The following is a 26,947-nucleotide window of genomic DNA, read 5'->3' as shown; positions in this document are numbered from 1 at the left end:
GATTGAAAAATTTTTGGCAAATCTTTTTAATATTTAATAGCCCTCGTATAAATTCATTTGGAGTTTTAATCTTTTGAATGTACAATTTTTTTTATCTTTGTTAACATTGTAACGCAGTTTCGGCCCAACGAGAAAGAACGCAAAGCAAGTAGAAGCTTGCGTTGTTTTTCTTCCTTAACAACAATGAGTTCTTTTCGTTCGGCGCTGCGTGGGTTTGTAAATAAGTTTAGCTTGCATTGTGTTTCTGGATATGTCTTTTGGAAAGGGTAAAATAACTTTTCAGTTTGTCGAAATCTTTTGTTGAGAAATAGGATTGCGCAATCTCTCAAGTATAAATATCAGCGTTCTCGCTGGCAGATAAAATCAGTATAGCAGTAGATTCCGGAATCGTTAGGTGATTAAATCGCTTGTCGAGGTCCAAGGCTGGGAGAACACAGGCGTTGTGAGGGGAGTGGCTGGTCAGCTCTCCCTTCTACAATGTCCTGCGTTTTCCGTAAGCCACCTTTCTGGATTTGTGCTGGTCCGCATGATCCTTAAAGGGGATTTTGGCAGGCTTGTAAATAATTTGATTTATACATAATTAATCTTAATAATTTAAAATTTTGTTTCATAAAATCTATCGAAGTTGGCACTGGTCAGTGCGACTCCGGTATAAATTCAAGTTATACATCCTTCTCGTCGAGTTAATTGTTTTAATTCTTAAATCATTTTGAATTCTCCTGGTCAGGAGGTTCATTTAAATAAATTTGTTTCTTTGATACTTAAATCCGAGAGCATACCTCTGGTCAGAGGGTGTCTCTTAAATCTAATAACTTATATAGTTTCACGTCCGTTTCTAAAGTCTGAGTATCCGGAACGTTTATTGGTTTTTCTTATTTTGGTTTTATGTTAGATATAATTTTGAAACAGTTATAATAGGTGACCGGTCGAGTAAATGTTTTTATAGAAATTCGTTTTATGTAAAAGTCTATTGTTTTGCTTTTGCAATGTAAGTAGCCAAAGAGGGTAGACAGTGTCCCCTGTTATGTTATGGAATTCCAAGCGAACATTTGTAGTTTGTGGCCGAGAGATGGCTTTGGTAATTGGGTAGAGACAGGCTCCCCTTATCTTTAGTTATGAATGTTATTGGAGGTTGGCCCCGAAGAGGGTAGTATACCTCGAGAGTTCTAAAGAACATAATACTGAAGTGAAAATATGACAGAAGCACAAATAGATATTTACGGATAAGAAGTTTATGTAATTTTCTTTTGGTTTTGGTTAATGGAAATTGTCGATCATTGCTGTTAATTTGTCACCTGTTTATTGAAACCAAGTTAAGCTGGGATATGGACGATATATATATATAAGAGGGAGCTCTCTGGATTGTATTTTATGAGAAAGCAAGTTTCAGTCTATGTTTTTCGGAAGTTATTTGAACAGAAATTAAATTTTGGCATTGTAAATTTTTCTCGATCTGAAGATTGTATACTTTCTTTTATCCTAACATATATATGGATTAGTAAATAAATTTATAATCGTTATTTGGTATTTCTTTGAAGTAAGTTTGCCTAATAAGTATAAATTAACTGACTTCCTTTTGGTTGGAGAGGTGTCCCGCCGTTACTGGTCAGTGAGGCGGAGGCCTTATCAATCCAAAGGACGCCAGAATTGATTATGCTGATTTCAATCGCGAATCGTATGCGTATCCTCACTGGTCAGTGGGATGCGGGTGCGATTGCGGTGGAGTTCAAGCATGAGAAAGGGCTAATATAATTTGAAGTCTTGGTTATGTAAGTGTAAATTTAACTTTTGATTATATTATTATCTTGAAACAGACCCTTACCCGAACTTTGGGATGCGGGGTCTCATGCCCCGCAGGAACTGAGCGTAGTCGTGGCATTTATATATTTATAACAGAAAGATATTTGGTAGGCAGCGACGCCCGGTCTTTGTCTGTCGAGGGGACCGAGCCGGTGTGTCGTGTGTCTTGGCAACTGGCAAGACGCCTTACTTGTTGCATCGTGTTTTTCATTTACATAAAGAAAAAACCAAACACATATACATCAAAAGTGACATATATTTGCACTCTAGTGGTGAACAAAATTATTGCAAAAGATTTAAAAATGAGTAGTTTTCCGGGATTTACGATTATACTGTACATTACTTTCACGAATCAGCCCCCAAATATAGTTGCCCATCATGCCTTGGTAGCGACGTTCGAAGTTCAATATATCTTGATGGAAACGCTCGCCTTGCTCCTCCGAGTACGCTCCCATGGTATCCTTAAATGTATGAAGGTGAGCATCGAGGACATGAACTTTCAGGGACATCCTGCAGCCCATTTTGCCGTAGTTCTTCACCAGTCTCAACCAGTTCCACATAGCTCTCGGACTTATGATTGCCCAAAAAGCCCTTAACCACTAAGACAAAGCTGTTCCAAATCGCTTTTTCATTCTCACTGAGCTTGTTGGAAAATTCTCCGCACGCCAAAAGCTTCTTTATCTGTGGGCCGACGAAGACACCGGCTTTAATCTTTGCATCAGACAGCTTAGGAAAGAAGTCTTGAAGGTACTTGAAGGCTGCTGACTCCTTATCTAAAGCTTTGACAAATTGTTTTGGTTTGGTTTGAGTTGATGTTTTAAGTCCACTTTATGCACAGTAAGGCTAATCGGGACTGGACCTACAGTTTAAAGTGGAATCCGAACCACTTGTGCCTCCACCGGGTATCGAACCCAGGACCCCTTGATTACAAGGCAATGACGCTACCACTGCGCCATGGGGGAGGCCCGCTTTGACAAATTGTTTGATCAGGCCCAATTTAATATGGAGTGGAGGCATTAGTACCTTGTGGGGGTCTACCAGTGGCTCCCACTTGACGTTGTTTTTTCCCAAAAGAGAACTCTGTCCTCTGTGGCCAGTACCTCGTGTTGTAGTGCGCTTTGGTGTCTCTGCTGTCCCATAGGCAAAGATAACAAGGAAACTAGGTAAAACCGCCTTGGAGACCTATTAGAAATCCTATGATTTTGAAGTCTCTGATGACTTCCCATCCATACTCATCATATTTCAAGGTATCTAGCAATCGTTTTATGCTGTTGTAATCCTCTTTGAGGTGAACTGAGTGAGCTAGTGGAAGAGACGGGTATGTATTTCCATTATGAAGAAATATGGCTTTAAGACTTCTGGACGAACTGTCAATAAAGACGCGCCACTCATTTGGACTGAAGTCAATTCCAATTGCTTCAAACAGACCGGTGACATTGTGGCAGAAGCAGAGTCCATCTTGACTTATGAAAAAGCTGGAAAAACTTTGATGACGCTTCCTCTGATCTGTTATTTGCACACTTTCATCTAATAAATTCCACTGCTTAAGCCTGGACGTCAAGAGTTCTGCATTGGACTTGGTGAGACCAAGATTTCTTATTAAGTCGTTAAGATCTTTTTGATTGGGGTAGTACGAGTTTCTCTCCTCGGCTCGAAAATTGTAAGTATCAAGATCAATGTCTTCCTCGCTCTCTGACTTACTATTCTCGTCTGAAGAGGGCAGCTTTTTCTCCGGAGGAGTGGGCACGGGAAACTCAGAGCAATGTGGCACAGGGGCGATGGACGGAGGTATATCCGGATATATAACAGCTTGCGCATTCCTTCCAGCCCGACGTTCGGGAGGATCCACCATGCAAAAGTAGCAATTACGTGAGTGGTCAGTGGGTTTCCGCCAAATTCTTGGGATAGTAAAATTCATGGCTCTCTTTTCTCCTCTGTACCATCCTGTAGAAGACAAAAGACAAAAATAAACGAATGTGTATTTTCACAACATATTTCACACATGAGATATGTAGATATATATTTAATATGCACAAAATTATATACTTTTATTAACTTTGTCAATCAGGTGCACAACTGCACCCAAACCTTGTGATTTAGGTGCACTACTATTGGTTAGGTGCACAAGCAACTTACAAAACAGGATGTACAATTCAACATTAATGTGGGTAAAAATAAAGTATATAGCAGTTTATTAAATGTTAAACATGTAATGTGCTAGTAAAAGTAAATTTTCAAAATACATTTGAAATAAACAAAAAATTCTAGGCCTCTTCAAGAAAACCCTAAACATTTAATATATAATTGAAATTATTACAATTTTACATTTTAATTTTCCGTCTTACCTTGCAAAGTTTTTTTGCAGTTCTCGCAGGTGAAATGAGGTGCCCAGGTTTCGTCTTGTTCCCCTACAGACATGCCGAAATATGCTCTGTATGCTTCACACATTTTAGCAGACGCTTTCACAGAGTACTTATTTCCTCTTTTCTTGATAAAATGGCCACACATAACAAAATCCGTCTGCCATATACTTGCAGCCTCTTGATGCCATTGTAAACGTGTATCTAATTAGGCAGCTAGGACGACTATGAACTGCTTCAAACTGCACGATTTGCACTATTGTTGCTGGCAGAATGCCAAGACCTGTCCATTTCAGTTATAGGGGAGACCAGTATATTGCTACAGCGTGCAATATGACACGTTATTTATCTTCTTTATTCGTAATGAGAAAAAAACGTGTACTGGTAAAGGGCAAATCTTAAAACATCATTGTCCTGGCTACAAAAACAAAGTTTATGAGGAATAATAGCCATTTTCTATACTTTTGGAACACAAGGAATTAGGAAATAACAATTATTATCCAGGAACAGAAAAAAAATATTTTTTGTTACATTGTGTTATTATTCATCATAACCTCTTTTGCTGTAAAGTGCTTTCCAAGCGAGATATTTGCAAAAACTTGATTTTGGGCGTCATTTTTCAAAGATGCGGCCAAATCCTGGGTGGTACAGGTATGCAAAATTAATATGTTGTTAGATAGATAATAAAATTTGTTCCAGCTTTCCCTGATTGGCCTGTTTGTAACAATCAGGAGCTGATGCTTGAGTCCTCATTCTCTATTGTTGACAACAATTGTAAATAAACAGCCCGACCCTGTGGCCGAGTGGTTAGCACATCGCGCTGCGACGCCAAGGGTCCCGGGTTCGAATCCCGGTCGGGTTTGCTTGTTTGTAAATGTCCATTCATCAATTTCATCATTTCATCACTCATCCCCATCTTCGCAAATTAGCCAAGAGGCACAAAACGCGAAGTAAAATAAACTAAATCAATCAATTGTAAATAAACAGAAATTTCAAATGTTTTACAATACCAAAAGCAAACAGTTGGGAGGAGTAAATAAAAAAACTATTTCGGTCACTCGGGGACATGTAGTTATTAGGCGAATATGAAGTATAAGTTGAGAAATGTTCTGAAATATGGAAATAATATGTAAAAATAATTAAACTATGTAAAATATGAGCGAGAAGCTAATATATGTAGAAATATGGAAAATACAAACTGAATTTTCGAGTCCATGCCATGGCGTGCAAAGATAATTCAATATATATATATATATATATATATATATATATATATATATATATATATATATATATATATATATAACTGATTTCAGCTTCGTACATAAATATGTATTTACATAAGAATCCGTTCTCTCCTATATTACAGACAAACCTAAAACGTGCCCAGCTGGAAAAGTTTACAAGAAGAATTGCAACACTTGCACCTGTAACAAAGATGGCACCAATGAAATTTGCACTCAAGTACCGTGTGTAAATACAGGTACTGTAACATTAGTAATAAAACTGTTACTGTTTATATTAAATTCTTAATTTGTTATTGTTTTTTTAAAAAAAACAAGAGCATTTAGGGCCAAATACTAATTAATTTTCAAAGTTTTTGAACCTGTTTACTTTTTATACAATTGGTTCAGGGTTCGATCCTAAACTCCTGTTGCTGGCCTAGCATGGTGGAAACAGCAGAACTTTTATCGGAGTGTTAAGGGTGGGTGGGAACTGGTCTGTAAGGTATGTGTAAATAAATTACAGATCTATTAAGAATGCTCATCTTATTTGAAAATTGAAGACTAAAATTGGTAAACGCTGTAAGTGTCACAATAATTCAAACACCGTTTTCCACGTTAAAGTGTGAAATGTACCATGCTTTATAATGTGGTAAACGTGAAAAGTGGCTAAGTAGTTCAAATGGCGTGTAAAGAGGTCACTAGTGTGCATGTTCTTACGGGCTGATGTGCGGAACGATGCAATTTCCCAACACTCGCTTTTGGCACTTACAACGTTTACCACTTTTAGTCCTCAATGTTTCCTTAGAAATTGTTGGTGTAATTTTTCTTGTATGTGCGCGTTGCTTGCATTGTAGAATTAGGTCTCTTGTAGTCAACGGTTGTTTCAAGCATAAAAACGGTTTGTTTCAGGAGAACGCATGCTCCTTTCATCCTGATGAAAGCGTGTGTTCTACTGAGAGGCCACAAAAAACTGTGTTTTTATGCTTGTATCAACCGTAGATTACAAGAGAACTAAATGTTCGTGTTCTTGGGAAATTTAGAGACGAACCTGAAACTTGTAATCGTTTTTTATAGACACTACAGAACTGTATTGCAACAATAAAATTTGAGTCCCCTGGTAGCACGATTTCTTTTAACACGAACTCTTTGATTTTTCGGTCCTTTGGGATTCGTATTAACTAGGGTTTACTGTACTACCTTATCAAATACATTGCTACGGAGACTAAATTTGCCCTGACATAATCCATTAGACACAAAAATATTTACATCAATAAATATCAATGTAATTTGTTTTCAACCTTGTGCTGATTTTGTAATGTTTCCAGAGGTTTCTACCACAGGCTTTGATTTAACAGACTGGAAATGATGAGCTTGTAGTTGAAGCCTCTCTTCCGCATAGTCCAGGGTGATTCCAATATGGCGAAGATGGATATATTCCGAATGCAAATGCAAATTAAAGATTTTGTTCATATGTACATGAAACCTATGTTCGTTCTAGTTGGTAAAATGCTAATATTATGTGCGAATGTGTGGTTATATGCCGTCAGTGCTTGCATTTTGTAAACACCGAGTGCTTTACTCCTTGCGTGTTCTGCGGTTTGCTCTTTGTTTACAAATCAGAGATTTCCGAGAGGTGGCGTTGTAATCAAACAGGATGATACAATCAGTACACAGTCTAATCGTACTGTGCGAGTCACTTTGCTTACTGTATTATTAGCATTTTACCAACTAGGTTTACGTTTACAAACAATGAAGTCAGTGGCGGCTTGTAACCACACATTCGCGATTATCTCGAAAGCGGCTCGTTTGCAGACCCATGTTTACTGAGACTTGTTTGCTTCTATTTTCGTGTACTTTCACCTGTGTCAGTTTGCTCTATTACTTTTTGAGACACCCTGTATATCGTAACATCCCCCACAAAACTGAGAAACTTTATCAGGTGTGAAGTTCATAAACCCGATCACCAGCTGTTGCACTCATAGGTATCTAAGGAATGCCATGTCAGAAGTTAACCAACCTTCCTGAATTAATGGTATTGAAACAGGTAAATAAGGCCCTGACCCAACAGTAATTATAGAGTAATGGCTCGGCATTATGGAGAAAGGCGAAGGAATAAGTATTGAGTGCAACGGGCGGTGAGGGTCTTTTTTCATGAGAGTGTGGCTTGGAAGCAGCAGGACAGTTTTGGGAGAACTGTACAGGTTCACGCCTAAGCGTTGGCTTTGAAGATCAGAGCTGTCGGCGAGAGACAGGTAATTTACCTTATCTAACCATGTGTGATCCAAGTGTAAAATCTAAGTGATTGTATTTTGCCATCTCTTGAATGTGTGTTTCACCTCTCGCTCCTTACCGCTGAGCTATCAGCAAGAGGAGAGTGCTCTTTTGTCATGAGGATGAATAGTGATCGAGCTGCACCACCCATCGGGACATCTAAAGGTCCCTAGTTCGATCCCCCGTTCCTAGGAGAACGTAACGATATTTTTCTCTGTTTTTCATTGTGTTACTCTGTTTCACTCTCATTTTTCTCTCTCCTCTTTCTCTCCTTCTCTCTCGATCCTTATTCTTCCCTCTTTCTTTCTCACTCTGTTTTCTCCCTCTCTTACACCAAATCTTCCTTCTTCTCCTTCCCTTTACACATATTCCTTCTCTCCTTCTTCTCTTTCTCCTCTTCATTTTGCTCTATCCTTCTTTCTCTTTTTCTTTGTGTTTCTTTCTTCCTTCCTCTATTTTCTCTTTCTCTTATAATCCTGCCTGGATTTTCCTTTTTTCCTCTTTTCTTTGTACTTCTTCTCTCTTTATTTCCTTGCCTCCCTCACCTCCTCTTTGTTTATGATTTTCTTTTTTAGCTTCCTTTTTCTGTTCCATTCCATTTCTTTCTATCTCGCATTATCCCTCTATGTATTGATTCTAGGCGTGGAATAAATAATTTAATTTTTTTTTATGTTCATGATCAGGAAAAAGGAAGATATACGCACTTGTATTCACGCCTTATTGCAATGCTATTAGACATTCAAATCATGTAAACCATATGTAAAAAATCAAACAAGAAATTAACACACTAAAAATGTACGAATGGTAGAACGTGCCATAATCATGTCTGCGCGTAATGAAAACTTCAAAATACCTTTAGGAGTGAGTATACCTGGTTAGATCTTTTGTTCATGATCCAGAGGCGCAACCACGATTTTTTGTCTGGGGAGCAAGTACCAGGATATACGTATAATAATAATAATAATAACAAAACATTTTACGAAATGTACTTTTATTTGCATAAAATTTGAAATGGAATGGGGCAATTCTCCTCTGTGCCCCCAGCAGGTGTCCTTGGCCGTCAATGTTTGCCCCTCTCTTAGAATTGACTCCCGTCGAAGGTTGGGGGCAATGCCCTCCTGTCCCCCTGTGGTTGCACCACTGTGATAATCAAACTGTGCATGAAGTGCACACACATATGTGTTGTTGCATGATTATGAACATTGGAATTGGTACCCAGAGTAGCCAATCTCTTCTCACCTAACTGTCAAAATATCATTCATTAACGCGAATATTTGTATAGCCTAATCTACAAGATTCAAATCTCAGCTATGTTGAATTAACATAGTGAAAACGAACATTTTGTGGCAAACGATAATTAATACCTTAATCAATGGCTAAAAGTATTTTTTACTGAAATGATACATTATGATAGCCTATTTAAAGTTAATTCAAACAATAATTTACATAATAATCCTTTTATTTTGTCCTCTAGAAATATAAATTCATTAGCCAAAGCCCTTTGTAATAACTGTCATAGAATAGCTACAATGTTTATCTACGTATGGCATTCATTAATGTCTTCTACACTTTTTGTAATTCTATGATATTTAACTCGGACAGTTAAATCAAGTAGTACAATCAAGTAGTAAGGTTAGTTCATTTGTAATGTTTATTTCTGTTTGCATTTATTATGAAGAAATTAATTAATCTCACTTGTAAGTGGAATGAATTTAAAGATTGCAATTTTATGTGGTGCAAAGGCTCTTAATCTTCAAAATAGTTGTGACAAGTTGGAAGTACGCTCGCCGCCATGTTAAGATCACCTGGACAAGGCATTTTTTGGCTTCAAGATAACCTATGGTAAAAGGACCTTGTTTCCGGTCTGGTAACTCGAAGTCTGTGGGTTTCTACTACAGTTAAGCTTTATGCTCTCTTTATTTAGAATGGTGGTATGTATTCAACAATGATGTTAAGGTAATCTTAGGCGATACTCGAAATCAATAACACAAGTAAAACTTTCACAATAAAACCTCTAAATAAAACACAAATAAACAATTCATAATTTCTTCTATTTAGTGCTACTCATAGGACATGAGACATCTTATAGTGCGTACAGTCACGAGCACCTCTGGGTTGTAACTATCCCACTGAAAGTCGGTAGGTTACAACCCAGAACTGTTCGCGACTGTACATCATTGGACTCAGTCACAAAATCGAAGAATATTCACTTCTCTCTCTAAGCTTTAAAATCCCAGTAAAATTGGTTAACAGTAAATTTCTAGCACGCTAAACTCGCTTGTAACTAAATCTAAATGATCTCAATGTCCTAGTATGGTTCAAGTCCTCATTGGAACGCCAGTTCGGTATCTTTGACAAAGCTCGAGAGGAAGCCTACCGAACGCCGTATCTGGTTTCGAGCCAGCACCTGTTTTTTTCTGAGAAGCCCTGATGTCATTTTTTCCTCCAGTGTTTAGACATGCAACAGGAACTGCAACGACGTTGCATTCCCAAGGTCTCCACATTGTATAAAAAGAATGCACCACACAATAATACAACCTAGCAAAGGTAACGCAACCGCAACCTCACGTTACGAAATCTCTAACGAAACTGAATTGGCAACAACATTTACTCCATATGGACTTGGCAAGTACTGCCAGTTCCTAAAACAGACGCTATTGGTGGGAAAGTGTAAGCCCATAGTGTAGGAGAACTCATTTGTGACGTCATGTAGACGAAATACACATGTGACGAAGGTAAGGTCTACCATTGGCTAGGCTTCTGAGCTGGGTGAGCGAGGAGTTTGGCGTGGGAGAACCTTGCCGACTGGGAGAGACAAAGGACATTCTGGACTCAGGCTGAGTAGACTGCAGTGGCAAAGCTAAGACATAAATACTGGGTAGGCTGAAAAATCTGCATACCTTATATTTTTTTTATACAGCAGGTCCATGCGTCGATTCTTGTTAGTCGCAAAAGTACGAATTACTATTTTCTTGAAGCCTTGATCAATAGAAAGTTCTTTAACTAGTTTTATTTCAATGGCTATTGTACTGAAAGAACTTAATCTTTCATTTTTCAATGAATTACGGAGATATTTTTTTACTGTCTTGAGGGTGCTCATACTTCTTTCGGAGGAAGCTGTTGTAAGAGTGAATGTCAAGACCAACTTGATAAGTTGTGTTACTTCTTTGTAGATTGTTTGAAGATAATTGCTAACTATGAATTTTAGAAGGTCTGCAGAAGGTAAATGCTTTTCTTCATCAGCATAGATATTCTTTAATTCATTTTCTAATCGTTGTTTGCTGAAAAATGGATATGTGGACAGAAGGTAATTTAATTTCATCACAGGAAAATTTAGGTTATATCTCCCAAATCTATTTTCGTCTAGCAATTCTCAAATTTTATATATTCAAGATCTCCAAAACGTATTTCCATTTGTGCAGTCAATGTATCCAAGATTTCGTAGGTTAAGCATCTGAGAGCCACGAAGTCTTGTTCACTTACACTTATTTCACTACAAATCCTCTTAGAGTTTTCAACACATAATTTCACAGTATTTTCTGATCTCATATTCCTTATTACCTCGATGGTCTTCTTGATTTCTGTGTTACACATATTTATGTCTGATGCAACTTTGTATTGAAGGGGTGCAAAAAGGTGGTCTATATATGTAAAAATGTCTTTGTAAAGGCAAAGCAGGAAAAAATATTGCATTTTATTAATGGTATTAAGCAGACCCAAGGCACAATTGAACGAATCTGCATCCCAATCTTCAATCTGTAATTATCTGGAAAATGTCTTTCAGCTCATTGTATTTTCCATAAATTGCATGCACTGCTCGGGAATTAAAATTCCAGCGGGTACTACATGTTTGTGGCAATCTGAACCCTTTACTTTCTAAGAGTACTCTTCTCTTTGAGGATTTACTGAAAAATGTATGGAAAGCTGCAAAATTATAAATGAAAAACCTCACTTGTTTGATTGTTTTTGAACAATATAGCAGCACTAGATTTAATTTGTGAGCATAGCAATGTAAAAATATAGCTCCTGGACATACTTGCTTCAAAATGTGTTGCACGCCTCCTCGATCACCTGCCATTACAGAGGCCCCATCATAGGTTTGACTCACTATTTTATCAGAAACTTTCCAATAATAACTTCTGATAGCCCTAAAGCAGTTTTATCACTAGAAACGTTATAAAAGCCAATAAATCTCTCTTTAGGACCATCTTGTGTACAGAACCTTAGAATAATGCTCATTTGAGTTTTGCAAGAAACATCGAGAGTTTCGACTGCTTGCACACCAACAAACTCACAGGAATGTAGCTCTTCTTTAATATGTTCATTAATTACGTCAGTTACTGATTCAATCAGTTGATTTTGAATTGTACTTGACGTGCCTTTAAAGCCTGAAGAGTAGTGCAACTGATCACGTAAAAACTGTTCTTGTTTGGAAAGATGTTCTAATAATTCAAGATAATTGCGTTTGTTGTCCGAACTTTGATCTTCAAAGTGCCCTCTAAAAGCAAGCTCTTGCTTACCCAAGGAGCAAACAACATCGATAAGTCTCGATTACAAATCTATTTTGTTTCACGATTTCATTGTGTTTGATGGCTTGAAGTTTAGCTCCTTCAGAAAATGCATGTTCAATTCTTCCACGACCTAACAATAGAAAACTCTCTTCATTGTGAAGATGCTTTCTTGAACTTTGATATTTCTGAGCCTTTCTATCAAACTTTTTTGTTACACAGACCCGTAAGAAGATGATGACCATTCTTTTTCACCCCCATACAGAATACAGGTATAACAATATAACTTACTTGTATTAGAGCACCCTGTTAGCCAAGGATATTTCTTATACCATGAAAACTGAAACTTTCTATTTTGTCTTCCTCCATCTGCTACTTTAATATCTAAATGTGGCGTCCATCGCCTATCTTTGTAAGCACATTTGGTTTCAAAAGTCCAATTTGAAAATGGTTTCTCTTTTAATTCCTCAAACACTGACGTCAATGTCCTCTCAGTATCAGCCATTTTTATAACATTAATACACTATGTGACACACACACAAACACACTCGCGCATGCACTTGAAGTAAATTAACATTCAACAATGCAGCGCGTGAACGACGCACTTTGCACAAGAAGACTAGAAGCACAACAGGTTGGTTCTGAGGCTAGCCGCTTTCACCCAGCGAATCGGCAGTCCCCTCCCCTTACTCTCGCCTCCCACCTACACAGAGCTTAGGCTGTAGCTGCCTTTTACCGCGAGGCTTTTCGTCAAAAGCCTCACAGTTCGGACCGAACGCGCTCTCCTCTATCTGGCCTGACTGCCGAGACATCTGGAAGGATCGGCGGAACCAAACGTTCGGATTACATAGTTTAATTCGTTTTAACGAACTTTGATTGTTACAGGGTACAAGAACATTTTAATTTCAACATTTTTTGGGTAGGCTAAGCCTCAAAAGCATCATAGGAGCATCGCCACTGGTAGACTGTATTGCCATATATTACCCTTCTTAGGCCTGCATGGCCGGGTGTAATTTGCCCAATATATATATATATATAGACCTTTGAGAAATTCTAAAGGAGAAATTTTGAGTTTTAAGGGTAGATTGCTCCGGGTCATGTTGGCTTTGGGGGTTTTGGGCCGGTGTGCAGTAGACTCAATATACCCTTTACGTACCGACTTGTGTACGTATTGACGATTTAATTGAACTGACGGTCATAATTGAATGGGGAAAATATATATAGCTATTATTGTTGTGTTAACTAAAATGAGGTTCTTAGGTATTTAAATTGGTTATGGGTTAACCATATATTTAAGGGTAAATGAGATACGAAGAAGACTATAAAAGGTTTGAGGGGAGGATATACTTGGCTCCACGTGGACTTCACATATGGTTATCAGAGGGAAACTGATTTTTCGGAACTTTCTTTGAAGTACAGTGGCGTTCCAATGAGGACAGGAACTTTAACACCATGTGTAACCACAGGTTAGTCCATAATCATTAGGTCTCGGATAGTTATGTACTAAAAAAACGCAAAATATACATGCAAATATGCACTAAAAAAGTGTAAAATATGCACTAAAAAAGTGTAAAATATGCACTTAAATATGCACTTTAAAAACCCGTTTAATTTAGAAATGCTGTATATTACAAACTATGAAAGATTACATGCCAGGCAATGAATATGCATTATTCTTCTGAATGCTCATTCACTATACAGATTTTTTTCAATAAATATGGTTCTGCGCTAAATGAAACACAATACATGACAGATCGAGATCATGATTTCATTTGATAACAAATTTTCGAACTTGAAACTCCTTCTGTTTTCAGCTAGAACAGTCTTATTATCAGAAAACACACGTTCCACTTCGCAAGATACAAGTGGACTGTATTTTAGGGCAACAAAGTCAGACACATCAAGTTCCAGATCATCCACACGTTGTCCATCTGTATGCAGAATTTTGCAAACTTTCACCATTGTTGCATAAACACTCTTCTTTTTCAATACTGCATCCAATTTCTGTACATACACAGGATCTTCAACCTGGGCGACGACCTCTTTAACGTCTTCTATAATTTTGATGCTTGTTTGAAGTCGTGAAAGAAGAAACACAGAGAAAAGATAAAGAAAAGAGAAGAGAAGCTAGGAGAAGAAAAATAAATACAATATATGCTATAATACAATAATGCCTAAAAAAGACTAATATCATTACATCAGCAACGAAGTACTAGAATACATACTACCTCGTCACAATTCTCACGGTTATAATACTTATTATATTCCAGAGAAGCCGAAAGTCTGTGAACCTGGCAACTACAAGAAAGATTGCAACACTTGCACGTGCAGTGACGATGGAACCAATGAGATTTGCACTAAAAAGTCATGCCAGAAATTAGGTAAGATGTGTTTAACGTTAATTGCAGACGTGGAAATTCTCCTTTATGATGTAGCTGTAGTGTACAGGGTATAATGTTTAGTTGTGACGAATAGTGACAAAAAAGTAAAAACTAAAGGAAGTCAGACATTGGAAAAACTATCGACCTGATGGTTACCGGAAAGCAACATAAGTAGTTCTCTAAGGGTGTGGCACTTGTGCACGCAGTATTTGTTTTCGGCGGCGGTTGTAATTGTAAAGGGAAGGGGAGTCAGAATGCGCTATAAATATTTCGTAATTGTCATTTTTAATATTAGTTTTTTAAAGACAAAAATTGTAATAGTTTTTTAAAGTGATGTTCGCATTTACAACTTTGGTTTTCCCCAAGTTATTTACAGCTTTCATTTGTAAATTTTGATTTTTCAAAATTTCTGGAGTGGCTGCAGCCCCATCAGCTCCCCCTTTCCAACTTTGTCACTCTCCTTAATCGATAGATTTGTGAGACGAAAAAAATGGTTGCATTGAGTCTTCCCATGACATATTATTATCTTGATCCCAGGGTTTATTGAAAACGCAATTTAGAAGTACAGGGTGAAGCAAATTCCGTCTACATGGCCTCTACGGTCGCCGGACGTAACACCCATGGAATTTTATTTGTTTGAGCATGTAAAGGCCATCGTGTACGCTATGAAAAGTAAGATCCTGGACCATCTCAAAAGAAGAATCACAGACACCGACCATACTTGCAGACGCCTTACGTAACTAGGAGCGACGAATTGAAGCATGCATTCAAGCAGATGGTGCATATATTGAGCTGTACCTATTACACATCAATCATCAATCATGTGTGTGTGTGTTTCTATGCACGTATTTGTTTTCCTTCGGAACCTGACTTTTGCCTCATCCTGTATATTGCTTTGCGCTGGTTTATAAAATATATGGATTAAATGCTCCTAAGCAGTGGGGGCGATTGAGTTCCAAAACTAGGAGGCCCAAGGCGCCAAAACTGGGGAGGAGGGGCAAGGACAATTTGCTTTCGCTAGGTAGATAAAGTTTAGCATTAGTATTGCTCACGGGACGGGACATGTCCCGTCTCGCCTCGTGTCTCGTCTCGAAAACGAGACGAGACACGAGACGGGACAAGCCTTTTGAAATCCGAGACGGGACGAGACGGAATGCCTTTCTCGTCTCGTTTTCGAGACGAGACACGAGACGGGACGGGACGGCTTTTGAAAAGTCTCGTCTCGTCTCGAATGTCTCGAAAAAATAAAAGCAAAATTTTTAATCAGTTGCAAATACTTGTTTGCTTGGAATAAAGTATTTCAATTAGAAACGTTGATAAGCGTGTATCAAGTCAAAGGAAAACTATTCTAGAGAGAGGCATGAATGAATACCTAAACTCTTTCGAAACACATCGTTACTCCCCATTTTTTTTAAAAAAAAAATATTCCAGGTTAATAACTTTATGTTACGATAGTGCTCCAGATACTAATACAATTCTGAATAACATCAAGTAAAAGGGCAGGTAGAGAAGGTGGAAGGAGGGGCCAAAACATCGTGGAATGTCTGCATCCGAGGTTTATCTTGTAAAAATAGTCTCAGCTCTATAGATTGGAAAGATAAACGGACCGACGGATAGGGTTTATTATTATTATTTAATTTTTACATCAAAGGGTGTACAGAAGTGATCGTTATTAGGAAGTAGGAAAAGCATTGTAGGAAACATGGCAGTACAAATTGATAAGGAGTTGTTGGGAAAGTTATTAAGGAGTAAAATATATAAGCAAGACTAAGAGAAGGAGATAATTAGGGACAAATAATCTTGCATTATCCCACTCCGAACAGCTGAGAGCTAAAGAGGAGGAGAAAATACGGGAAATATGAAAAGAAGTAATTTGGCGATTTTAGTGTTTACAGGAAACCACGACAAGATTTTACCACATGATTATTTGCACTGGTTGCGAAATTATTAGAATGTTATGGAAATTTCGGATATGTCTTTGTTGAGAAAATTCTTGTTGTTTCCTTCAGGCATTCTGCAGGTGGTTGGATTCGATTTTTTTACGTCAGTTTGAAGATTATTTCCAATGTTTTTTTTTATTTCTTTATTTCTTATTTAAGGAGAGTACTATTCCTTGGATTGTAATAACGAAATACTGAGGCTGATATAGAATAGATTTCAAATGAAGGAAGTGCACTAAGTTCTGTATAATCGTCGTAGAAGGAATCTTTGTTCTATGAAGGAACTCGCCGATGGTACAGTGGTAGTATCGTCGCCTTGTAATCAAAGGTCCCGGGTTCGATACCTGGTGAAGGCACATTGTGATTTGAACCCCACTTTAAACTGTGGGTCCAGTCCCGATTAGCCTTTCTGTAAATCAGATGAAGAAATGTCGTAGCTGTTCTTTTTATTCTGTAAATTTAGCCTTCAAGTTTATGAGCAAAATACATGTAGTATCTACTGTCTACATTTTCACTCGTTATTAAACACATTTCACAAAGTAGTAGTTTTATCGAACTTCAGAGGAAAGCTGACAGCAATGTCAGGGTGGCGGGAGCTTGTTTACGACCAGGGTGTATTGCGAGACTATTTTTCGCCGTTCCCCACTGACAGAGGTTTCGCTTTGAACAATGGACACCGTTACTTCAGGGGGCAAACACCAAACATAGGGACGAGGCTGACCTGCAGTAGCGGGTAAGTGCCATAAATCCAGGCCTAAAGTAGGAATGAAGGTTGATGCAAGGGAGGGGCAATAAAAATTCTGTAATTTGGTTTGCTTGCTGACAGGAAGTTTTGCAGGAAAAGCTGAAAAGGAAAACGGCAGACTTTGAATGAAAGAGGGACAGTGAACACAAGTTCTTTGTATTATTCGCCGACACACAAGCTTCCATTTCAAAGGTGAGGCTATCAGCAGCGAAGTTATTAGAGGGTTGGAAGCAGTGACAGGGGCAGGGGGACGCCCCATGTCAGACACTTCGCCCCCCCCCACCCCGGCCCCACAACTGAAGTTAATTAAATATCGAATAATAAGAGAGTTCATTTATAAGAGTATGACGATTTTCACCTTTTCAAAGTGGTGTATTCTGCATGATATCACTTTCCTGCTTATAATACCAACTTGATTAACAAATATTAATTTGCTTCGTCAAAGATTCGAGCGCCGACCCGGGCATAGGTGATTTCTCATTCATTTATGTCCTGTAATAGCCGAGATTAACCTAAGTTTTACCCAGTCTTAAGAACTGGGGAAAAGTGTTGAATGTGGATGATTTTAAAACATCACGAATATTTTCAGGACCACAAGTGTAGTGCGGGCAAATTATTCTAATCGTTGTCGTTAGTGACAACGCTAATTATTAAAATACATTCAAAGTTGATTCAAGATTTGGTTGGTTGGTTGATTTGGCGTTTAAAGTCCACTTTATGCACAGTAAGGTTAATCGGGACTGGACTTATAGTTTAAAGTGCCTCCACTGGGTATCGAAACCAGGACCAAAGGTGATCGGAGAAAAACCGACACTACATATCAGTTGTTGTGGGTTCATCGCGGTTTCTTACTATTCAGAGACTTGAATTTCGAGATGATGAGTCTGAGGAAACCCTAACAAAGGGGATTTCTTCGATACTTTTGAAGCTAATGAGGGGATATTATTTGGAAATGTATTGAACGTGAACCTTAAAATGCAAATTACACTTAAAATTCGATTCAAAACAAATCGCGGGCAGGTAAAAGAACGCTTATTAGGATTTGCCACTCTTCAATCATTAGATGCAGGTTCGCTCTTTCTCGTACATATCAAAATCGAAGAAATTCTTCCCACGAACTCCATAGGTGCCTGTAATTGGGTAACACAGACCGTTGTACGTTGGAGTGGTAGAGTAAGAGTAAGTATTGCCAGGGTCAGAATATTTCTTGAATTATGAGATAACTGTAACCTTTGTCTGATTTTTTATCCTGTGATAACGTTTTCCTGAAAGGTGAAACACAAATTTTGCCCAAAACTCTTCAGCGTTACGAAGATGGTTGTCCTTAAAATATTTGAAAAGGCTTACTCGAAACAGGATGCTGGATGCAAACTGCCTCATTTGGCTGTTCTTGCCATTGAGAAGAAATGTCAAGTCCTGAACGTACCAAAGGTGCGCAATGTGTTCTCCAAAGCACATAGAGCAGAATTCTCCTCCAGGAGAATTGCACTTCACTAAGTGCCTCACATTGTTTCTAATACTTAAGAAGATTCATTTCTTCCAACGTGACGTTTATTTTGCAAGAAAATTAAACTCTTAGAAGCATTTTTTTCATCATTTATATTATTATCTTATAACTTAAATATTTATATCAGTAGTTTAATCTCAAGAAAGACGATGAATTATAAAATTATGAATGCATTCAATACTGAAATAGGCCACTAGAGACAACGCAACTTACCAATAAAAAAGAATTAATGTATTTATTAAAATGAATCATGTGGAGATAAACTCGTAATCAAGAAGTAAATTTAGGCAGTAAACGTCCACTCTAAATAAAAGACACACACAAAACACCATACATGAATATATTAATAATTATAATAATTATTATTATTATATAAGTATATATATGTGTAGTGTTTTCGGGCGTTTTAATGTGACTGCCCCCTTACAATATTTTGTTGCCAGGCTTCCCCCCCCCCCCAAGTCAAATTTCCCTGGCGCCGTCACTGGTTGGAAGTAAATTTATTAGGACGAGGAAAGTAACTTTAGCTGTTGACAGTGTTGCACCAAAGGACGTGATATGTGCTACTGTTTGTATAAATGATAGGAAATTTAAGCAAAAATTTATAATTGTTGAGACTTGAGAGTTGTTTCCTTCATTTGATCTTAGGAAGAGGTTTTCTGAGACAGAGTGGGATTATTTTACACATACATGGCAAAGGGTAGTTGTTTAAAGATAGAGACGTATTTTGCACATTTTTTAAAAGTTCAGATAAAACGAGAATTTAGCCTTACTGTTATGAAAAAAATAACGCAGTACGGGGAAATAATAACTTCACATTTTTCGCAACTGGTGGGATGCAACACAAGAGTATTGCAGGAAGTCTATGAACGAGGAAGAAGAAGGATATGTGAAATTTGACTTACCTGCGGGTGAATTAGTTTATTCTAATATTCTTAAGGTTGATATTGTTTTTTTTACGTCCACTTGATTCGCAAATAGGCTAAATCGCGAACCGACCTACAGTTTAAAGTGCGATCCGATACACTTTGTGCCTCCATTGAGTATGGACGCGAGGACCCTGCATTACAAGACCTCGACGTTATTACTACGCCATCGGGGAGGCACCCAATTTACACAAATATGTTGATTCCAATAACACTTTATATGCATAATCTGATAATGATGCACTTTTGGTGCATCTAAACATATTTTTTTCAACTATAGCATGTCTAAAAGAATCATTGAAGTTGGGATTTTTATAACTTCAGGAGGCACGGCCCTGTAAACGTGCGATATAAACAATGCAGGTTTGCCTTCCATACGTGGTGGTTTTGTCACGTTTCTTCGCTTCGTAAAACATACACTTTTGCAGGAAAAGCTTCTTGCATCCTCCTGGAGCCTTGCTCTAGCTAAACAAAAAATATATTTGTTTAGCATAATCGAGGGTTACATATTCCTGCCGAACTTACTAGAAAACAAGGATTCTATTGGGATCATACTGCTTTGAATGACAGTATCAATGAAGTTTTACGTACGCTACTACTTATAATAATGAGCATAAAATATTAATCAGGAACTTTATTTTTCGTCAACTGGATGCAACATCTTTTTTTGTTATTCAGCAAATATTCAATTCATCACCTTTTTTGAGATTAATTTTCTTGCCAGGACAGCTGTTTTTATGCAGATTTTGACGATCTTAACTACACGTAAGCTAGATATTAGCTAATATTCGTGCTGTTATATTACTATTCTTCTACCATCTTTGTAACATGTCATGCAATAACAATAATGGAATTGATTAATTTACATATTCAAGTGAATAGACCTATGAATTATATTAATGCATTAATTTAAACATTTGCTTAATTGTTGTTGACACCCTTCCCCGACATATATTTCTAGATGCGTGCCTACCGAAGGATAAATTATATCAAGCGGTGGTGGTACCGGACTTAGAGGCTAAAGGGAAAACAAAGAAGTATGTGCGTCATAAGCTGGGCATAAGAAACAGCACAATATCACAAAGAAACACTTTTTGAAACTTATGTCATAGAAGATGTTTAAGAATATTAAGAACAATAAATGCTTTCTATTTGTAATATACTAAATATTGAAATTTTAAATAATCTTTTGTGTTCGTACTACACATTTAAAAACTTTTTTATTGCTCCCCAGCGCCAAGCTTAGAATTTAAAAAATATGTACGTTTTCATAGTGCACGGAAGTTCGACATTCAGAAAGAAAGAAGGTCTATTGGAAAACATTTCAAGACTTCCAAAAGGTATAGCAGTAATGAAAAAGAGAACTCACTTATACCGTGTTTGTTACAACCTGTCCGGCTTCCCGCGGTAGCTGATCGCTGGCTTTTCTAGCATAAACCAAGCGGTGTTGCTGCTGAAGACCGCCTGAACTCCGTGCTGGGGAAAGCCAAAGCCAGGCAGCAAATTAAAATACGCAACGTGGCAACAACGTCTACGTAAGCTCCTCTCTTCTGGCTTCCATTTCTCCTCGCTGCCCAGCAGACGACTTTTTTCTCGTTTCTCATTGGCACCAAAACTGTCGAGCGATCGCTAGCGCGGGAAACGGGACAGGTTCTAACAAACTTGGTATAAATGTACGATGGATAGACAGTTGTATGAAGCGAGAAAAACCACAAAGTAGATTTCATAAGATACCTAGCAATCAGTAACCAACAAACTGCATTTTTAATATTAATGTCCTCATGATTAAGGAACCTTATTTATTCTCACCACGCAATGGGTAAAATATTTGGAGCTTTATCCCACTTTCCGGAAAAATATTTCGTGTTTCTGCTGGTTTTGACTTTTGTTGGCATGATATCCCGGATCAATTTTACGAGACGAGACGGGACAAAACGAGACGAGACGAGACAGAACCCTTCGAGACGGGACACGAGACGGGACAAACGAATATTTTCGAGACGAGACAGCATTTTCACGAGACGGGACGGGACAGACCAAAGTCTCGTCTCGTCTCGTCTCGTGGGCAACACTATTTAGCATAGTTCGGGGGCAAAAGTGGGAGGCAACTGCCCCCTCGCCTACCTATCGCCGCTACTGCCTACAGGGAAATAACTCCTTGTCTCTGATGCATATAATGAATATTCCTCAACATAACTTCAATAACTATACTAACTCATTAACAAAAGCTAATAAACAATATATAAAAGCAAGAAATCCAACAACGTGTAGCAAAGAATACGAAAGAAAATCATACATAAGAAACCTTTTTTGCGATCATAATTCTACTAATACACTGATAAAACGATTTCGTCAAAACTAATTAAAATTAATCACTTTTGATTAAATCGAACATTAAAAAATAACTTGTATTCTTCCACTTTCAATACTACCGTAGCTAAGCGATTGGGTGCAAAGTTTATTTTTTTTGTTTTAGACAATGATTTGCATTAAAAGACCATGCCAAAAGTTAAGGGGAGCAACTGCACCCATACCCCCTAATTTCAACGTTGATGGCATGAAAAACTGAGAAAACTGAGTGCTTTTCATATCCGTATACGTTTCAAAAAATGTATTCACACTATAGTCAGAAGAAAGGATCTAATTGAATTTAATTGAATTGAAAAGTCTGTTTATTTACTACAGAGCGAGATTCAGCCTTGGGCTGCTCTACCACCTAACTCTGGTGATTGAAAGTTACAATACATATATTTATAATAGTGAAATTAAATATATAACATAACATGAATGAATTTGACATAAATGAAAAATAATAAAATTTTAAGAGAATACAATGACAGATACATTAACACACACACACATTTGCAATTTCCAAATCAATACTAACATAGCATGCACACAGGTTGAAATATTCGTTGTGTCAGATAAGTGTTTGCAAAATACATGGTTTTACTTTACTTGATTCTTGTTGCTTAGTGTGAAAATGTTTAAAAAAATTTTAAAAAGACAGTTATTGAGAAACTACTATTTGATACTGAGTAAATAACGCCTGAATATATTGTCTACATCATTGCTTTTGCTTTTGACTGTCATTTGTTACAGTGTACCAGCTTAATGAAATTAAAATGTAAACAAATACATATCATAATTGGTTGGCATAATTCATACATAACTTTAATTAGAAAAATAACATAATTATAGCGGTAAATTGTTCCACGTAATGCGGTTCAGGCACAAATGTGTTGTTGGAAGTGTGATCAAAATCATACAGAGTAGCCTCACGAATTAAAATCGTGACATAAATAATTGTAAGAAAGAAAATTGTGTTGCTTACTACCCAATATCATGTCCTATAGTGGAACCACAAGCAAAGAAACCTGCGCAGACCCGCGACTCCTGTGCACCGTACTTCCGCGGCATGGGGAAGGGGAGAGTGAAACATGCTTCGTTATGGTCTGAGCTGAAAGGAAGAAGGGAAAGCTGCGCGGGAACTTTTCGTCCAAGGTTTCTTTCCCTTGTGGTCGCTCTATACGAGTCTTGCCGCTAACGTGTACGAGAAATTTAGCAAACGTTCGTTATTTTTACGACACGGGTGTACAGAAATATATTGTCAACATAAATATTGAAGCAATTATATCTTAGAAAATAACACATCTTCATTTTGCTGAAAATGCGGATGCATTAAACATGCCAGTAGTTTGTCTGCTGTTTCAATTAGAGATAGGAAGAATAAATTAAGCATAAAAATAACTCCAAAAACAAAAAAAATACCCTTATTTTGACAGTGATCCAAGACTGTTGCGAAACGTTTTGATGTATGTAAAATGTACTTACATGTGATGGTAACTATTGTGAATGAGGGAAGGGAAATGTACTTCTCCAATTAATGATGTATCACACTTTCACAGAAAGACGTGGGAATAGAGCTAAGCCGCGCGTCAGGCTAAGTTTGCAGCAGGTTTTATGTATCAATCCGCACGAGAACTGAGCTCAGCCTCAACCGCCGAGCTGCTTACATCGCAGACACTGAGAAAATCCACAGTATTGCCAACCGCACAACACATCAAAACCCGCATGCATGTCAAGAGGAATGTATTTTTGTTTCTTTTTGTCTCTTGAAACATAACATTTTAGAAGTACTTTCGGCGCATAAATTATCTTAAAAATGTGTCATTACTTAATATAAATGCGAAATATCTTCGAAACATGAGAGCATGTGCATGGACGTCCGCAGGATTTTTTCAGGGAGGGGAAAGGAAGGTATTTTTTTCTAGGGGGGCAAACAAGTCACATTTTCCCCCAAAGAGTGTAGTTCCCTAAAAAAACATTGCTTAAATTTGAATTTATGGTGTTAATGCAATAATTAACACATATTATTGTGGCTAAAATGAAATTATATGTGTAAAATACATATTTTTTTATTGATTTTCATTTTCCAGGGGGGGCACGGCCCCCTTGCCCCCCTTCCGGACGCCCATGAGCAAGTGTGTATATTTCGAGCCCGCAAAAATAAAAATATACAAAGAGATATATATATATATATATACAGGGTGTCATTTTAATGGCGCCCACGGACCACGGAAACGCATAAAGGATATCAAAACAAACAACTTTTCTCAGTAACATTTTTTTCGTTGGTGCGTAATTTCGGCGCTACAGTCGTTCAAAAAAAGCCCGTTTTGCCGCCTGAATGCTGGCAACCACACACAACATTTGATTGCATTTGTGACGTCATAACCCGTCGTGAAGCGATGCGTTCCAGGGTTGCCAGGAACACACATATTCTGTGAAAAATTACATAGTTACAATCAGCCACATTATGTACCGTAAAACAAAACGAGAAAACAAGTTCTGTAACCTAACAGGAAGTAAGCAAACGATACCAAAAATGGTAGAAAGAAAGTAGAATTCAAGTGAAAGTGGTCACTGTATCGAATTTTATCTCAGCTTTCATGTCAAATATTTGCAAATCTAGATACCAAGTTGACAACTACAATTTAGACTATCCACTTCGTCCTTCTGATACTAGTTGTCTGTGACACACTGAACAAATGACAAAATAGAAATGAAAGAACTCAAAATTCCAAAGATAACACTGGGGAACAAAAAAAATATTTTATTTTGCGGCATAAAGTTTAATAACAGTTTCAGCACACAAAACAGCTGTGATTGCCAATTGTATGATTGGTTCAGTTGAATTGACTCCAGTTATAAAAATAAACGCACCATGGAAAATGTAGGAGGTAAAATTGCTCTACGCTTTTCTCGGTAATATCAAAATTTGATAATGGACTGAAATTTCCATAAGAAACTTATTTATTTATTTGTAAATTGTTGCTAGGCAACTTATGAAGCATTGCTAGGCAATATATCGGACACTCAACAAACCTTAAGGAAGAATACCAAAACATAAAAATGGTTTTAGAAAAAAATTGAATATGCTGAACATAAGTGGCTCGTGTGTGTGGATTTGAAGATGGTGATTTTTTTTACTAGGACAGCAAAGTGGGTACACAAAGTATCCCTGTTTCCTATGTTTGTGGGATAGTCGTGCTAGAAAAAAGCATTGGACGATAAAAGTTTGGCCCCCAAGGGAAAATATTAGTGGGAAAAGCTAATATCATTCATGAACCGCTGATAGATAGGGACAAAATCATCCCTCCGCCACTGCATATTAAACTTGGGTTGATAAAACAGTTTGTCAAGGCCTTAGATACAAGTAGTGATTGTTTCAAATATATATGCCACACTTTTCCAGGACTAAGTATTGAAAAATTGAAGGCAGGAATCTTTGACGGATCACCACAAATTCGTACACTTACAAATGATGCCAATTTTACAACTTACATGTCTTACATCGAATCTGAGGCCTGGCTGAGCTTTGTGTCCGTCGTCAAAAACTTTTTGGGGAATCATAGAGCAGAAAAGTACCCCGATATAGTTGGAAATATGTTGAAAAATTTTGAGAAATTGGGAGCTAATATGAGTGTGAAGATACATTTTCTACATAGCCACATTGACAGATTCCCTGAGAACCTTGGTGATTTTAGTGAAGAACAGGGAGAAATGTTCCATCAGGATATAAGGATAATGGAAGAAAGGTACCAGGGACGGTGGGATCGCCACATGATGGCCGACTACTGTTGGAGCTTACAGAGGGATTGTCCTAAAAAGCAATACAGCAGGAAGTCGTATAGAAAACGTTTCACATAGTTTGTTACTTCATTGTGTACATATTTTCTTAATTATTATGATCATAGGCCTATATAAATTTATTTTTATAATAATGATTGTATTCACAAAAAGAAATATTAAATTGTTGTTGGAAGTTCATTTATATGTATGTCTTATGTTTCCGCCATTTTGGTTTAGTTGCATTTATTTCATAAATTAGAGCCAATTCAGGAAATATATTATTATATCATTATTCAGCAGCATGAAATTGCCCTAAATTAGCTCTCAAACACTGTGCCGCAATTTCACTGTTCCCCAGTGTAATCAACACATAATATGATGTATATTCAGGGCATTATGAGGCAAGTAGCAAAAATGGTTGAAAATACAGGGATATAAGTAGTAGTAACACAAACTCTCCGACGACTGTGTTTATCTACGCACCGGATACACATGTAATAGTTTGCAACTGTGAACAGGGCAGTATATTCGTTACTGATTCGTACGATGTTACTGTGGTTGTACGTATTTTTAGCCGTAATGATACTTCCGTTATCAGCACAAAAGTACAACAAGGCATCTGGACACAAATCTGTAGATATCAAATATGCAACGAGATTTCCAAATATTTGACATGTAGCTAGGCGTAAACAGCCACATGTAAGCTGCAAGTCCAATAAAATTTATTGTTGTTGATATTTGACATGTAGGCTGAGACAAAATCCGATATTGACACGTCATTTTGAATAAGGTTTTTACCATTTCTCATATCGTTGGTTCACTTCCCCCTTCCCCTGAGATGACTGCTGATCTTCTGGCTGGTAGGCTATGATGTTCGGTCTTCTGGATGCGTTTCTCGCTTCGTTTTACAGCTTATAATGTAGTTGGTAGTTTGTCATTTTGCACAAAATTTGTGTGTTCCTTGCAATCCTGCCGTGCGCTGTTTCGCCGCAGGAAATGACGTCACAGATACGATCAAATGTATTGTTGGGTTGCCAGCATCCAGGCGGCAAAACGGTCTTTTTTGAACAGCTGTAGCGTCGAATCGACGCCTCGACGAGAAAAATGTTACTGAGAAAAGTTGTTTGTTCTGATGTCCTCTATGCGAA

General features: G+C 37.6%; 1 protein-coding gene across 1 annotated transcript in view; it reads left to right on the top strand.

Moving 5' to 3' along the window:
• LOC145979942 (uncharacterized) overlaps positions 1–26,947 on the top strand; it is a 66,970-nt gene that overhangs the window by 22,730 nt on the left and 17,293 nt on the right. Inside the window, exons 3-4 of the mRNA XM_083112887.1 lie at positions 5,530–5,643; positions 14,436–14,546. Coding sequence (XP_082969013.1) covers positions 5,530–5,643; positions 14,436–14,546 — 225 coding nt within the window. The remainder of the gene's footprint in view (positions 1–5,529; positions 5,644–14,435; positions 14,547–26,947) is intronic.

Source organism: Lepisma saccharinum, chromosome 27 (assembly GCF_977018435.1).
Source record: "Lepisma saccharinum chromosome 27, izLepSacc3.1, whole genome shotgun sequence".
Taxonomy (NCBI): domain Eukaryota; kingdom Metazoa; phylum Arthropoda; class Insecta; order Zygentoma; family Lepismatidae; genus Lepisma; species Lepisma saccharinum.
The sequence above is the reverse complement of the archived record's forward strand: the minus strand, read 5'-3'. Positions and strand labels throughout refer to the sequence as shown.